Source organism: Entelurus aequoreus, linkage group LG01 (genome assembly GCF_033978785.1).
Source record: "Entelurus aequoreus isolate RoL-2023_Sb linkage group LG01, RoL_Eaeq_v1.1, whole genome shotgun sequence".
In the NCBI taxonomy this organism is placed as follows: Eukaryota; Metazoa; Chordata; class Actinopteri; order Syngnathiformes; family Syngnathidae; genus Entelurus; species Entelurus aequoreus.
This window is the reverse complement of record NC_084731.1, coordinates 59,938,474-59,952,365: the sequence shown is the minus strand read 5'-3', so window position 1 is coordinate 59,952,365 and position 13,892 is coordinate 59,938,474. Positions and strand designations below refer to the sequence as shown.

Below are 13,892 nucleotides of genomic sequence, written 5' to 3'. Positions count from 1 at the left end.
TTGGGGGGGGGGGATCACAATTCCTGGTCAAGCTGAACATTTTTATACCCGAACGGTTGCGATTGAATGACAACTGGGCTGTGGGGCATGCCAAACTTTTGCAGTGGAATAATAATAAATATATGTTTTTTTTCCAAATGTGTGAGTGCTTGGGCATTGACCCATATAATAATAATAGTAATAATAATAAATAGATGATTTTTTTAGTGTAGAATCTTATATGTGTGAGTCCTTGACATTCACACATATAATAATAATAATAAACAGGATTTTTTGGTGTAGAATCTTATTTGTGTGAGTGCTTGGAGATTCACATATAATAATAATAAATAGATGATTTTTGTATATGTGTGAGTGCTTTGGCATTCACACATAATAATAATAAATAGATGATATTTTTTATGTGTGTGAGTGCTTGGGCATTCACACATAATAATAAACACATTATTTTTTGGTGTAGAATCTTATATGTGTGAGTGCTTGGACATTCACACATATCATAATAATAAATAGAGGATTTTTTGGTGTAGAATCTTATATGTGTAAGTGCTTGGACATTCACACAACAAGGACAATAGAACATCAATACACCCAAAACAGGAATCCTTTCTCCACACACCTGCAGCATGGAGGGCTGTTCGCTTGTGTTTGTGCTCCTTCAGTGAGCAGGAAGCTTGATGGTCCAGCAGCACCTCCACACACGAGGTGAAGCCTCTCAGAGCGGCCAGGTGGAGGGCAGTTTGGCCTTCGATGTCTCGTACGTCCAAACTCACCAAGGTCTCACACAGCAGGCGCAGGGCCTCACAGTGACCATAATACGCCTGTCGACATAGCAGCGCTTTGTAAAAGGCAATGGTCCCACAAGCAGTGCTGCCTTTGAACTACTCACAGCTAAGTGCAGTGGACTAACTGGAATATTACTCTCAGCCTCTTCTAAACAGTTGAAAGAAATCTCCAGGAGCTTCAAAAATAAGGATATTGGATTAAATCGCTTGAATACAAATCAAATCCTAAAATAAAAAAATGTGCTACTGACCAGTTCCAGGTGCTGCTTATTACCATAAGCTGCTGCATAGTGCACAGCACTATAACCTTTCGTGTTCTTTACTGTCGGGTTTCCACCACTGTCCAGCAGATAGTCCAAACACCTGCACACAAAGACACGTCACATGAAGGGCCCTACAGCAACTGGAGTCATGCTGTATCATGGAATCACCAGCCACAACATTAGGTACACCCACACAGTCACGCATAACTGAGACGTAATTATTTGTCACAATTAAAGTGTTTACTTAACAGTGGTTCTACAACTGTGTTTGATCATATTTGCACATCTATCGTATTTAAATAAGGTAACCAGAGACGCTCAATATTGGCTCTCTTACCGTTTCGCAAATATTTGCAATCTGAATCAGACGAGTCATGGGCTGCAACTACCGATTATTTCAATAGTCCACTAATCAGCAATTATGTTTCTGATTCGCCGACGAGTGAAGCGATTATTGCTTATGATCTGATGTACACGATTGAGTTTGACGTTGAGTCTGTGACTTGGTTTTAACACCATATACGTAAATTCAATTGTAACGAAAAAAAGGAAAGACTGAGAAAAGAATGGTTTTACTTCATTACACAAAGTATAGAACTGTGACAGTGAAAAATAATTCAACAAACCTAAAGTGCAGGATGTCCTGTAAACATGACAAGTATCTTTTATCCAGTACTGTCAGGGTTATTTAGCTGCAATTAGTTAGCTACAGCAACAATAGGGTGCACATGAACAATCTTAGTTGGTTAATTTCTATAACTGATGTTGTCGATTACGTCAACTAATCAGTGCAGCCCTAGTCAGACCACACATACCGAGCATTTTCTATTAATTTGGGCGCAATACCTTGTTTACGTCATTATCAGCAGAAAAAAACCGACGTGGGCATGAAACGACATCTCGTTCTCAGAAGAAGCATTTAAGTCCCATCTTAAAACTCATTTGTATACTCTAGCCCAGGGGTCACCAACCTTTTTGAAACCAAGGGCTACTTCTTGGGTACTGATTAATGCGAAGGGCTACCAGTTTGATACACACTTAAATAAATTGCCAGAAGTAGCCAATTTGCTCAATTTACCTTTAACTCTGTTATTATTAATAATTAATGATATTTATCTTTGTGGAAACACTGATCATCTTAATGATTTCTCACAATAAATATATATAGAAACAGATAAATATCAATATGCAACACTTTATTTTTATATTTTCTCTAAGTGCACATTTTTCAAATTGAACATTTTCAAATGATCACTTCTAAGACAGTCTTGTGAAATCACAATATCCCATTTTAACTAGCTAGCCACTAACATTTTTTAACAAATCATGAATTACTTTGCACCATGTTTGTACAAATAATAACTCATGTAAAATACAAAAGTAAACTCTCCAATTTTTAAATCATGTCACACTTTGAACTGGACACCAAATCTGTTATCTGTTTCTTTGTCAGTTAGTGGGAAGCCTGGCATTGCACGCTGTTAACTAGTGTGTTGTACTCTGGTGTGTAACTTGACACTGCAACTCTGAGTGAGTCTTGCAGATATGCATCAGTGAGGCATGTTCTGTGTTTGAAAGGTTTTGTACAAAGAGTATGAATATGGGGGCCTGAAACTTCTCAACCTTGAAGCTATGTGTCTGTCTTTAAAAGCATCAATTGTTCCAAAGATGTATTTAAACATTGAGTGGTACACAAATGTCCTGTTGGACAAAAAACATGTACTGTATCAAAAGAAATTGTATCCTTTTTTACAAGTGATCCCCTCCCAGAGAGTCTGCTGGGAAACATGGCGGGGTTCATAAAGGAAACAATCCACTCATAGTGGTGTTTTCAATTTTATGTGCCAGAAAAAAGAGACGATATTTTGCAGCAGTTAATATGGATGAACTCTAATATTGTAATAGATGGAAAGCCTTTCTTTTGGAAAAATATGTTTGAAAGAGGAATCATTTTTGTCAATGATATTATCAATGAGAATGGTAAAATTATGAAGTATGATGAATTTAGAGCTATGTATGGTGATGCTTGCTCAAGCTTTTCATTTCATCAACTAACTGGAGTAATTGGGAAAAGATGGAAACAAATAATTAATTATGGAACTACTAAATTATTAGTTTGTAAACCTCTAATAAGAAATTCTAGTTGGCAAAAAGGAACTAAAATAAATGGAAAAATATATAATTTGTATTTAATAAAGAAATCTTTGAAGGCTGCCTCATACAACACAAATGGAAAATGGGAGGACTTTTTTGACTGCCCGTTGCCATGGGATGCCATATTCAAACTAATCTATAAATCCACCATCGATGTGCAAAATCGTTATTTTCAAATTAAAATTATTTATAACTTCTTACCCACAGGGAAAATGTTAAAATTATGGAATATGACAGAGTCAGATGATTGCCGATTTTGTTGTCAGGAGCCTGAATCCACCCTGCATTTGTTTTGGTATTGTCATATTGTGTCTTTGTTTTGGGTGGAAGTTGAAAAAATGTGTTTAAGGATTGGTTTGTTTATGAAGCTTAATGTGGTTTCTGTTATTTTAGGAGAGTTCATTGACAATCATGATTTAGTCAATTTAATTATAGTACTCTGTAAAATGTTTATTTTTAAGGCCAAAAACAGATATTCACTTAGTATTACTTTCTTTAAAACATTTATTCAATATTTTCTAACTTTGGAAAGTTACATGGTTGAAAACGATAATGATGCCAAAAAACATTAAAAAAAAGATGAGAAGTCCTCAAAGGCTTATTTTGAAAGTATAATTATGTTTATAGATTATATGATATCTGTTGTTGTGTTCCCTAATTTGAGTGACCTGGACATAATCTGGACTGTACATAAATGCTTATTTTGAAAATGTAATTTTGTTTATAAATTATATGCAATCTGTTGTGTTCCCTAATTTTTTTCTGTGTACATGAATGAAGGTGTGTGTTGCTGAGTCCGACTTGGACATTATCTGGACTTGGCCTGGTTTAAAAAACCCTTTAAACAAATCTAATTTCATTGACAACCTGGTCTGTTGAAGATAAGGCCCTTTTTTAAAAAATAAAATAAAATAAGATAAATAAATAAAAAACATTTCTTGGATAAAAAAGAAAGTAAAACAATATAAAAATAATTACATAAAAAATAGTAATTAATGAAAATGTTAGTGGACCAGCAGCCTATACAATCATGTGTGCTTCAGGGACTGTGTCCCTTGCAGACGTGTTGTGGGAACCAGAATATTGGTAGCAGAAAGAAATAACCCCTTTTGTGTGAGTGGGTGTGGATGAGTGTGCATGGGGGAGGTTGTTTGGGTTGATGCACTGATTGAAAGTGTATCTTGTGTTTTTTCTATGTAGATTTAATTTTAAAAAAAAAATAAAAAAAAATAAAAAACATTTTTTTTTTTTTTAGAACAGGCCCGCGGGCGACTCATCTGGTCCTTACGGGCGACCTGGTGCCCGCGGGCACCGCGTTGGTGACCCCTGCTCTAGCCTTTAAATAGACCCTTTATAGTCCGGTTGATCTGCCGTCTCTCTTTCTTGCCCTGATGTGGGGTCTGAGCCGAGGATATTGTGGTGGTTTGTGCAGCCCTTTGAGACATTTATGATTAAGGGCTCTATAAATAAACTTTGATTGATTGATTGATTATTGGTTGTTGGTTTTTGTCTGCGTACTTCACTTTGTGCTTTAAACTGAATATCCTTGTATATTATTTAGAATGACAACAAAATAATCTTAAAAACATGTTTTATAAAAAAAAATGTATTGCTTTATTTATTTTCCTATGATACTGTACTGAGTCTTTGATTTATTTTGTACAATTTTCCATTCTGTCTATTATTTGCACACTGACGAAGACATTTTCGAAACCGATCTGTGTTTGGCAGCGCCTGCGCAGTTTTTATTAAAATTATGCCTTACTTTTTCTTTAGACAAAATAATCCGTCAATATTGGCCAAAAAGTTAACCAAATGAAGGCAGAACTTCCATACAGCAATTGTTTCCTATTAGATTGTCAAGATCAACCAATTGTTGCAGCTGGGTTAACCTCACAACAGATGTGCGACATACAGCGAGGCTTCCTTTTCCTTTTCCGCATTACAGTCAGTGCTTGGCTCCCCTCTGTATGCAACACAAAGTTGGACACTTTTAAACCTCAACATGAAAACAACAACAACTGGTTTTTGTGGGACGGTTGCCGGCATTCCCAAAATGTCTCACCCAAAGAAAGTGTGTGCTGCAGCGGCGTAGTGTAGAGGGCTGCAGCCCATTAGGTCCAACTCGTTGACCTCTGAGCCGCTTCTCACCAGTGTGATTGTACACTGGCTTTTACCGTTGGCGGCAGCATAGTGCAAAGGAGACCTAGGAGCCACAACGGGAGACAGCGATAACAACCCATCAAAGACTACGTTCGCTTGTCAACAAGTTCCTTTACCTTCCCAAATGATCCTTTATATCCAGGTCAGCGCCACTACTTATCAGCAGGTTGAGACAGTCGACATTACTGCCAACACAAAACAAAAGTTCCTTCAGAACTGCAAGCATGGCAGTGCAACACAGCACCTTTCTTACCCTCCAGAGGCAACGGCATGCAGACAAGTCATCCCAAGTTCGTCCTTTGTATTTATATCGAATCCAAAAGACGGCGTCTGGCAGCTGGTCGGCGACTGCATGATGTTGTAATACTGGCCTAGAAGACACGCAGGTAAGGCATTTTTAAAAAGTGCCGTGAAAAAATGTGGAGAAAGTGCTTCTCACCATTTGAAAGCAATTTGCGACAGCAGTCTGGAAAGCCGTAGAGTGCTGCCAAGTGTAACGGAAGCATCCCGTGAACCCCCTGTCTGCAAACCACAGTCCAACATACTTTTAACACCAAGTGATTGGAACACGGGAAGTGCAAAATGGAAGAAAATATCAGTGTTTCCCCGGAATGTAATTATTTATAGTGGACACAAAGTGACAGAAGTAGTCTCTAAACACAAGTATATTTTACATAAACACTAGAAAAGATGCTAGATTTTTTGCGAGTCATTTTTAAATAAAGAAAGAGTGTTGAAAAGGATTGGCGAAATCTCTAGAATTATATTATATATACACATACAGTACAGGCCAAAAGTTTGGACACACCTTCTCCTCATTCAATGCGTTTTCTTTATTTTCATGACTATTTACATTGTCCATTGTCACATCAAAACTATGAATGAACACATGTAGGAGTTATGTACTTCACAAAAAAAGGTGACATAGTTGAAAACAGGTTTTATATTCTAGCTTCATCAAAATAGCCACCTTGTGCTCTAATTACTTTTTCGCACCCTCTTGGTATTCTCTCGATGAGCTTCAAGAGATAGTCACCTGAAATGGTTTTCACTTCACAGGTGTCATAGTTTTGATGCCTTCAGTGACAATCTACAATGTAAATAGTCATGAAAATAAACAAAACACATTGAAATGAGAAGGTGTGTCCAAACTTTTGGCCTGTACTGTACAGTACAACTGATAATCCCAACCCCATTGATAAAGCAAGACATTTCACTAATCAACCCTGATAAGGCACACCTTTGAAGTGAAAACCATTTCAGGTGACTACCTCTTGAAGCTCATCGAGAGAATGCCAAGAGTGTGCAAAGCAGTAATCAGAGCAAAGGGTGGCTATTTTGAAGAAACTAGAATAAAAAACATGTTTTCAGTTATTTCACCTTTTTTTGTTAAGTACATAACTCCACATGTGTTCATTCATAGTTTTGATGCCTTCAGTGACAATCTACAATGTAAATAGTCATGAAAATAAAGAAAACGCATTGAATGAGAAGGTGTGTCCAAACTTTTGGCCTGTACTGTACTGTACTGTACGTACGTATATACAGTATGTATATATTGGTAAATGCATGTATTTACATGCTTAACAATGCATGTGATCAAGTACTATGATTTTGACAGATATATCTCAAGATCGATTTTTTGTTTTTGTTTTTTTCTTTTCTCTATTTGACATGTACAAAGTGAATGTGGAAAGGGTAGGCAGAATACGCTTTTAGCTTAAGCCTATACCTTTTTGGTCAAGAAATGTAAACCGATACTTTATTTATTTATCTGCTATGCACTTGAAGTGTACTGTTTACATCAGAGGTGTCAAAGTCGTTTTCACTGAGGGCCACATCGCAGTTATGTTTGGCCCTAGAGGGAGGCTTCTAACAGTGAATACTATTATTACACAATTTTTTAATGCATTTTATTAGTAGATTTTTTAAAAACTAAAATGTAAAAAAAATGGTAAGTCGCAATAATTTCACCTCAAAATTTAGTGTATATTACTGTAAGTGGAAAAACAGTACTGCTGTTTTTATGGTTAAAAAAAGGCAGCTCAGTTGCCAGAATTTTACTGTAAAATTTACATTTGCTTTTTTTTACTGTAAATTAAAAAAATGCAATTTTACAGTAACATTTTGGCACCTGAGCTGCCAGTTTTTTAATAAATTTTTTTACAGCAAATCAACAACTGTATATTTTTCAGTGTATGCCAAAAACGGCACCACAGTTTTACAGTAAAAAAAAAGTACTGTCATTTAAAGAAAAATGCTGTAAAAACCACAGTACATGTCACAATTTTACAATGAAATCTTTTGTTACTTTTACGTTGCACAATTTGACGGATAACTTGCTTTGAAATCCTTATCATTAGTATTTATTTCTATTTAAAAAATGGTTTGAATGTTTGATAATATATTTTTGCGTAATTAGACAATATTTAAGTTAACATCATTTGCAATTACATGGAGTATATATATATTTTTTCTCCCAAAATAGAAAGAGAAAATACATTTAGTTAGAAAAGTTACAGTACTTTATTGATACATATTGTTTCCAGGCTTTCGAGGGCCAAATAAAATGAAGTGGCGGGCCACATCCGGCCCCCGGGCCTTGAGTTTGACACCTGAGATTTACATGAACTGATGACCAAAAATAAATAAATAAATTAAAATACAATAAATAAATAATAAATGTTTCAGTATGGATCTGCACATCACTAAGCGTCGCGACTTTTAGCAGAGTTATCATTAAAGGCCTACTGAAACCCACTACTACCGACCACGCAGTCTGAAAGTTTATACATCAATGATGAAATCTTAACATTGCAACACATGCCAATACGGCCGGGTTAACTTATAAAGTGCAATTTTAAATTTCCCGCTAAACTTCCGGTTGAAAACGTCTATGTATGATGACGTCTGTCACGGAGTGAACGGAAGTATTGGCACACCATTGTGTCCCAATACAAACAGCTCTGTTTTCATTGGAAAATTCCACAGTATTCTGGACATCTGTGTTGGTGAATCTTTTGCAATTTGTTTAATGAACAATGAAGACTGCAAAGAAGAAAGCTGTAGGTGGGATCGGTGTATTAGCAGCGGACTACAGCAAAACAACCAGGAGGACTTTGAGATGGATAGCAGACGCGCTACCGTGAGTACAGCTTTGGCTTCCAAACATTTGATTGCTTGCCCGTACGTGCGTGGCGCTATGTGCATGTCACGTACGTAACTTTGGGGAAATATCTGTTTCTTGCCGACTCTGATGGCGGCCGGGGTGTCGTCGAAAGCTACAACCCCCGCCGCCGCACCGCTGTCCTCACCTTGACTTCCTCCGTCTCCGGGCCGCTGACCGCATCGGTGATCGGGTGAAGTCCTTCGTCGCGCCGTCGATCGCTGGAAGGCAGGTGAGCACGGGTCGTGATGAGCAGATGAGAGCTGGCGTAGGTGCAGAGCTAATGTTTTTAGCATAGCTCTGTCGAGGTCCCGTAGCTAAGTTAGCTTCAATGGCGTCGTTAGCAACAGCATTGTTAAGCTTTGCCAGGCTGGAAAGCATTAACCGTGTAGTTACATGTCCATGGTTTAATAGTATTGTTGATTTTCTGTCTATCCTTCCAGTCAGGGGTTTATTTCTTTTGTTTCTATCTACATTTAAGCCCGATGCTATCACGTTAGCTCCGTAGCTAAAGTGTTTCGCCGATGTATTGTCGTGGAGATAAAAGTCACTGTGAAAGTCCATTTCGCATTCTCGACTCTCATTTTCAAGAGGATATAATATCCGAGGTGGTTTAAAATACAAATCCGTGATCCACAATAGAAAAAGGAAAGTGTGGAATCCAATGAGCCCTTGTACCTAAGTTACGGTCAGAGCGAAAAAAGATACGTCCTGCACTGTACTCTAGTCCTTCACTCTTACGTTCCTCATCCACGAATCTTTCATCCTCGCTCAAATTAATGGGGTAATCGTCGCTTTCTCGGTCCGAATCGCTCTCGCTGCATTGTAAACAATGGGGAAATGTGAGAAGCCCTTCAACCTGCGACGTCACGCTACTTCCGGTACAGGCAAGGCTTTTTTTTATCAGCGACCAAAAGTTTCGAACTTTATCGTTGATTTTCTCTACTAAATCCTTTCAGCAAAAATATGGCAATATCGCGAAATGATCAAGTATGACACATAGAATGGATCTGCTATCCCCGTTTAAATAAAAAAAATTCATTTCAGTAGGCCTTTAATACTGTTTATTGTTACATCCGTACCCAATTACTGTTGAAATAATTGATTTGAGCTTTGTCGTCTACTGTAAGACACTCACCTGGCTTTGTCAGCGCCGTTGGTGAGCAGAGTACTGATCAACAACTCCTGACCGTACCTGGCAGCCACATGGAGAGGAGTGTTCCCGTATATGTCAACACAATCGATTTCACTACCTGTGAAACGGCAGAATGGACGGCGTTGTGTTATTTTTATTCTGAGTGACAAGGCATGCTGACAACTGCATGTTACCATTTTGTATAAGAATCTGGGAGCCTGTGAAGCGGCCATGTATGGCAGCCATGTGCAGAGGGCACTTGCCTTCTTTGTTCTGTCCAGGGAAATATTTCACCAGTCAGAAGCCTTCGCAAAACCCGGTTCTCCCGTATTTTGTGTTTACCTGCATGTTGACGTCGGTGCCGTTGTTGATGAGCAGCTCAACACACGGCACCCCGCTGGAGGAGGCGGCGGCCAGGTGGAGTGGCGTGCTGCTCTGCTGGTTGGGCTGGTTGATGTTGGCGCCGCAGTTAACCAGCTCGGTGGCCACGGCGTCCTGGCCTGTGTGGCAGGCCATGTGGAGCGCCGTGTTGCCGTACGTGTTGGCTTCGTCCACCTGGGAGGGAGAAGAGCAACACATGGCTGTCACATGACCTCAGAGGAGCTTGGTTTAGCCAGCATAAAAGAATTACCTCCAAGCTTCCACTGGAGAGGTAAAGAGAAGAAGAACATATACTGAAAGTAATGTGAAGATTCAAATCAAAAGAAGTAAAACTCCATTGTCAATATAGGTTTTTATTATCAACATTTTTACATTTTACCGTGGCTAGCGCCTTTTTACACTTTGATAACATCTACTTGCTATCTTCCAATTGTAAAGCAATAGTTCACTTCTTTTTACATTTGTAGGACATTCTAGGACTGCCAAAAAATATTTGGTGTCTGATTTGTTTTGTTTGTTTTTTTAGATCATTTGCCGTCTTATTTATAAAGTCTGGGTAGCTCTTTGTTTTGACTCCATCCAGCAGATGGCATTGTAACCCAGCTTCTGAACCCTAACGAGCCATACTGGATCAAAAATACAAAAATAAATCTGTCGGGAGCCGCAAAAAATGTAAAGCCTTATATAAGTGTTATAACGAAACAACATATGATGTAAGTGTCTATATTAGCTGTATTAGCCTACTATCAAAATTACTTTAAAAGCTTTATATAAGTGTTATAATGAAGACAACACATGATGTAAGTGTTTATTTTATCTATATTAGACTACTATCAAAATGACTTTAAAAGTCTTAAAATGAAGACAACACATGATGTGTCTATATTAGCCTACTATCAAAATTACTTTAAAAGTCTTATATAAGTGTTATAATGAAGATAACACATGATGTAAGTGTCTATATTAACTATATTAGACTACTATCAAAAGGACTTTAAAAGTCTTATACAAGTGTTATAATGAAGACAACACATGGTGTAAGTGTCTATATTAGCTATATTAAACTACTATCAAAATGACTTTAAAAGTGTTATATAAGTGTTATAATGAAGACAATACATGATGTAAGTGTCTATATTAGCTATATTAGCCTACTATCAAAATGACTTTAAAAGTCTTATATAAGTGTTATAATGAAGACAACACATCATGTAAGTGTCTATATTAGCTATTTTAGACTATTACCAAAATGAATTTAAAAGTCTTATATAAATGTATAATGAAGACAACACATTATGTAAGTATCTATATTAGCTATATTAAACTACTATCAAAATGACTTTAAAAGTCTTATATAAGTGCTATAATGAATACCACACATGATGTGAGTGCCTATATTAGCTATTTTAGACTACTATCAAAAGGACTTTAAAAGTCTTATCTAGGTGTTGTAATGAAGACAACACATGATGTAAATGTCTATATTAGCCTACTATCAAAATGACTATGTGTCGCAAGCTGACACAAATCTTCAATGACAGAAATGTTGAAATGTAATATTTATTCTACACATTTTTACAACATTGGAAAACATTACTAAAACGGAGGCTTTTCAGAGGGTGTGATAACTCCTGGAAATTACTGGCTTCGAATGGCCAAAGGCAAAGATGTGTGTGTTCAAGTTAAAGGAAATGGAAACTGCAAATAAAATGAGCTCTAATATACCTTAAATACGAGGCCTAATGATGCATTATGTACATATAGCTAACATATATAGCATGTTAGCATCGATGAGCTTGCAGTCATGCAGAGACCAAATATGCCTGATCAGCACTCCACACAAGTCAATAACATCAACAAAGCTCACCTTTGTGCATTCAGCATAAGAAGTTTGATGGACAAATAGAGACAAAGAAGGAGTGGCATAAAACTTGTCTTTCTGTGGCAGCATCAAGGAAAGTTTGTACATGTAAACAAACTACGGTGCGTTCAAGGACTTCTACAATTAGTAGGAAAAAATGGCGCACCCTAAATACTCTCATCAGTGAAGCATTTTTAAAATAAACAGTGGGATTTCTAACAATTAGGAAGGTTTGTGTCATGTTTGTCCTCTTACAGAAACCATATTGAAACAAAAATTATTATTTTTCCCTCATCTTTTTCCATTTTCATACATTTTTGAAAAGCTACAGGGAGCCACTAGGGCGGTGCTACAGAGCCGCTTGTGGCTCGAGAGCCGCGGATTGCAGACCCCCGTCCTAACCTTAATACACACAACAGACTTGGTCATACCACACCTGTTCATCATTACAGTCATCCCTTGCCAAATCTTATTTGAACTTTTTATGCGTCTTTACTTTATCGCAGATTTTTTTTAGGCATGTATTTTCGGCCCAAATTAAGCATCTTTCAAGCATACAAACGTCTGAATTAACTAAAAATATTAATACTACACTATAGGGTTGCACGATTAATCGACATCAAGGTTTTAATTAGTGCGATAACAGAACCGCAAGTTTTTTTCTTTTTGTCCGTCGTCACCGCCATTTGAGTGACAGACATGTCGGCCAATCAGAATCGTTGAGCCTCGTTTTTGTTCGTCTCTCGCTTCAAACATGGAAAAAGAGGTCTCACTCTGTGCCTCGCTCTCAGCACCTAAGCACGTTTATTTAACAGTAGCATTGACTGAACGCAGTGAGCCCTCTTTTCACTCATTCACAATCGTTGTCTCGGAGGGCACACAGGAACAGTGTTGGGACTAACGCGTTACCGCCGTTAGTTTCGGCGGTAACTAGTAATCTAACGCGTTATTTTTTATATTCAGTAACTCAGTTACCGTTACTACATGATGCGTTACTGCGTTATTTTACGTTATTTTTTATGTAGTATCAGCTAGAAACAGAAAATCTGAGTGTGTTTTTTACAGCGCTGCGGTGGAAAAGAAGAGGCGTGCTTTCTGTGGGTGGGGGTGGGGGGGGGGACGCCCATACCGTAGTTGAGGAGTGCAGGGGAGACGTTCCTCCAGGGCCTATGTACTTCGGGGCTAACAACCTTCACTTTACCCGGCAGTGGGTCTTTACAGCTGAGGGTGAATGACGAGCCCGGCGGTTTGTTGCAACTTTGTGACTTTATTGGACGCAGCCATCCACCAAGCTAGAGCACCGGTCCCTCACTTCTCTCGCCCACTCACTCACTGACGTCACTCACCTCACATGCTGTCATATCTTAAAGGGCCACACACACACACACACACATACGCTACTCTCATAACAACTAACAAGACATCATGGTGAAGCCAGAAGTCGAGTGTCTTAACATTCTCACTACTTTTCTTTTGTCGAGCACAAAGAGAATAACATTTAAGTCGAGTGTCTTAACATTCTCACTACTTTTCTTTTGTCGAGCACAAAGAGAATAACATTTTAGTTGAATGTAAGTTGTGTCTAGGATCAAAGATCCTATCTACTTAAGGTTAAAGGTAAAGTGCCATTATGTTGCAGCTATTTAAAATAGTTTAGTTTATTTGTTCTGGCCTGAAATAAATTGGCCCTTTGAAACCTGTTTTTGTCTTTGTGTGTTGTATGTAGACCACATTGCTTAGCAGAGTTCAGTGATGCAAATGCATGTCAAGTTGATCAACACATTGTATTATTCTCCAGTGCAATAACAGTACTGAAATGAAGGCTAAAAGGGCATTAGGGAGCCTTAAAAAAAAAAGGGGAATAAAAGAAGTAACTAAATAGTTACTTTTCACAGTAACACATTACTTCTTGGTGTAAGTAACTCAGTAACTGAGTTACTTTTGAAATAAAGTAACTAGTAACTGTAACTAGTTACTGGTTTTC

At 37.8% G+C, this 13,892-nt stretch overlaps 1 protein-coding gene across 1 annotated transcript in view; it reads right to left on the bottom strand.

Moving 5' to 3' along the window:
- LOC133655316 (serine/threonine-protein phosphatase 6 regulatory ankyrin repeat subunit C-like) overlaps window positions 1–13,892 on the bottom strand; it is a 48,924-nt gene that overhangs the window by 27,553 nt on the left and 7,479 nt on the right. Inside the window, exons 8-18 of the mRNA XM_062055346.1 lie at window positions 10,009–10,221; window positions 9,861–9,939; window positions 9,670–9,784; window positions 5,805–5,887; window positions 5,619–5,736; window positions 5,482–5,550; window positions 5,268–5,408; window positions 5,118–5,168; window positions 1,037–1,148; window positions 890–961; window positions 620–821 (exon numbers count right to left, since the gene is read on the bottom strand). Of these exons, the coding sequence (XP_061911330.1) occupies window positions 620–821; window positions 890–961; window positions 1,037–1,148; window positions 5,118–5,168; window positions 5,268–5,408; window positions 5,482–5,550; window positions 5,619–5,736; window positions 5,805–5,887; window positions 9,670–9,784; window positions 9,861–9,939; window positions 10,009–10,221 (1,255 nt within the window). The remainder of the gene's footprint in view (window positions 1–619; window positions 822–889; window positions 962–1,036; window positions 1,149–5,117; window positions 5,169–5,267; window positions 5,409–5,481; window positions 5,551–5,618; window positions 5,737–5,804; window positions 5,888–9,669; window positions 9,785–9,860; window positions 9,940–10,008; window positions 10,222–13,892) is intronic.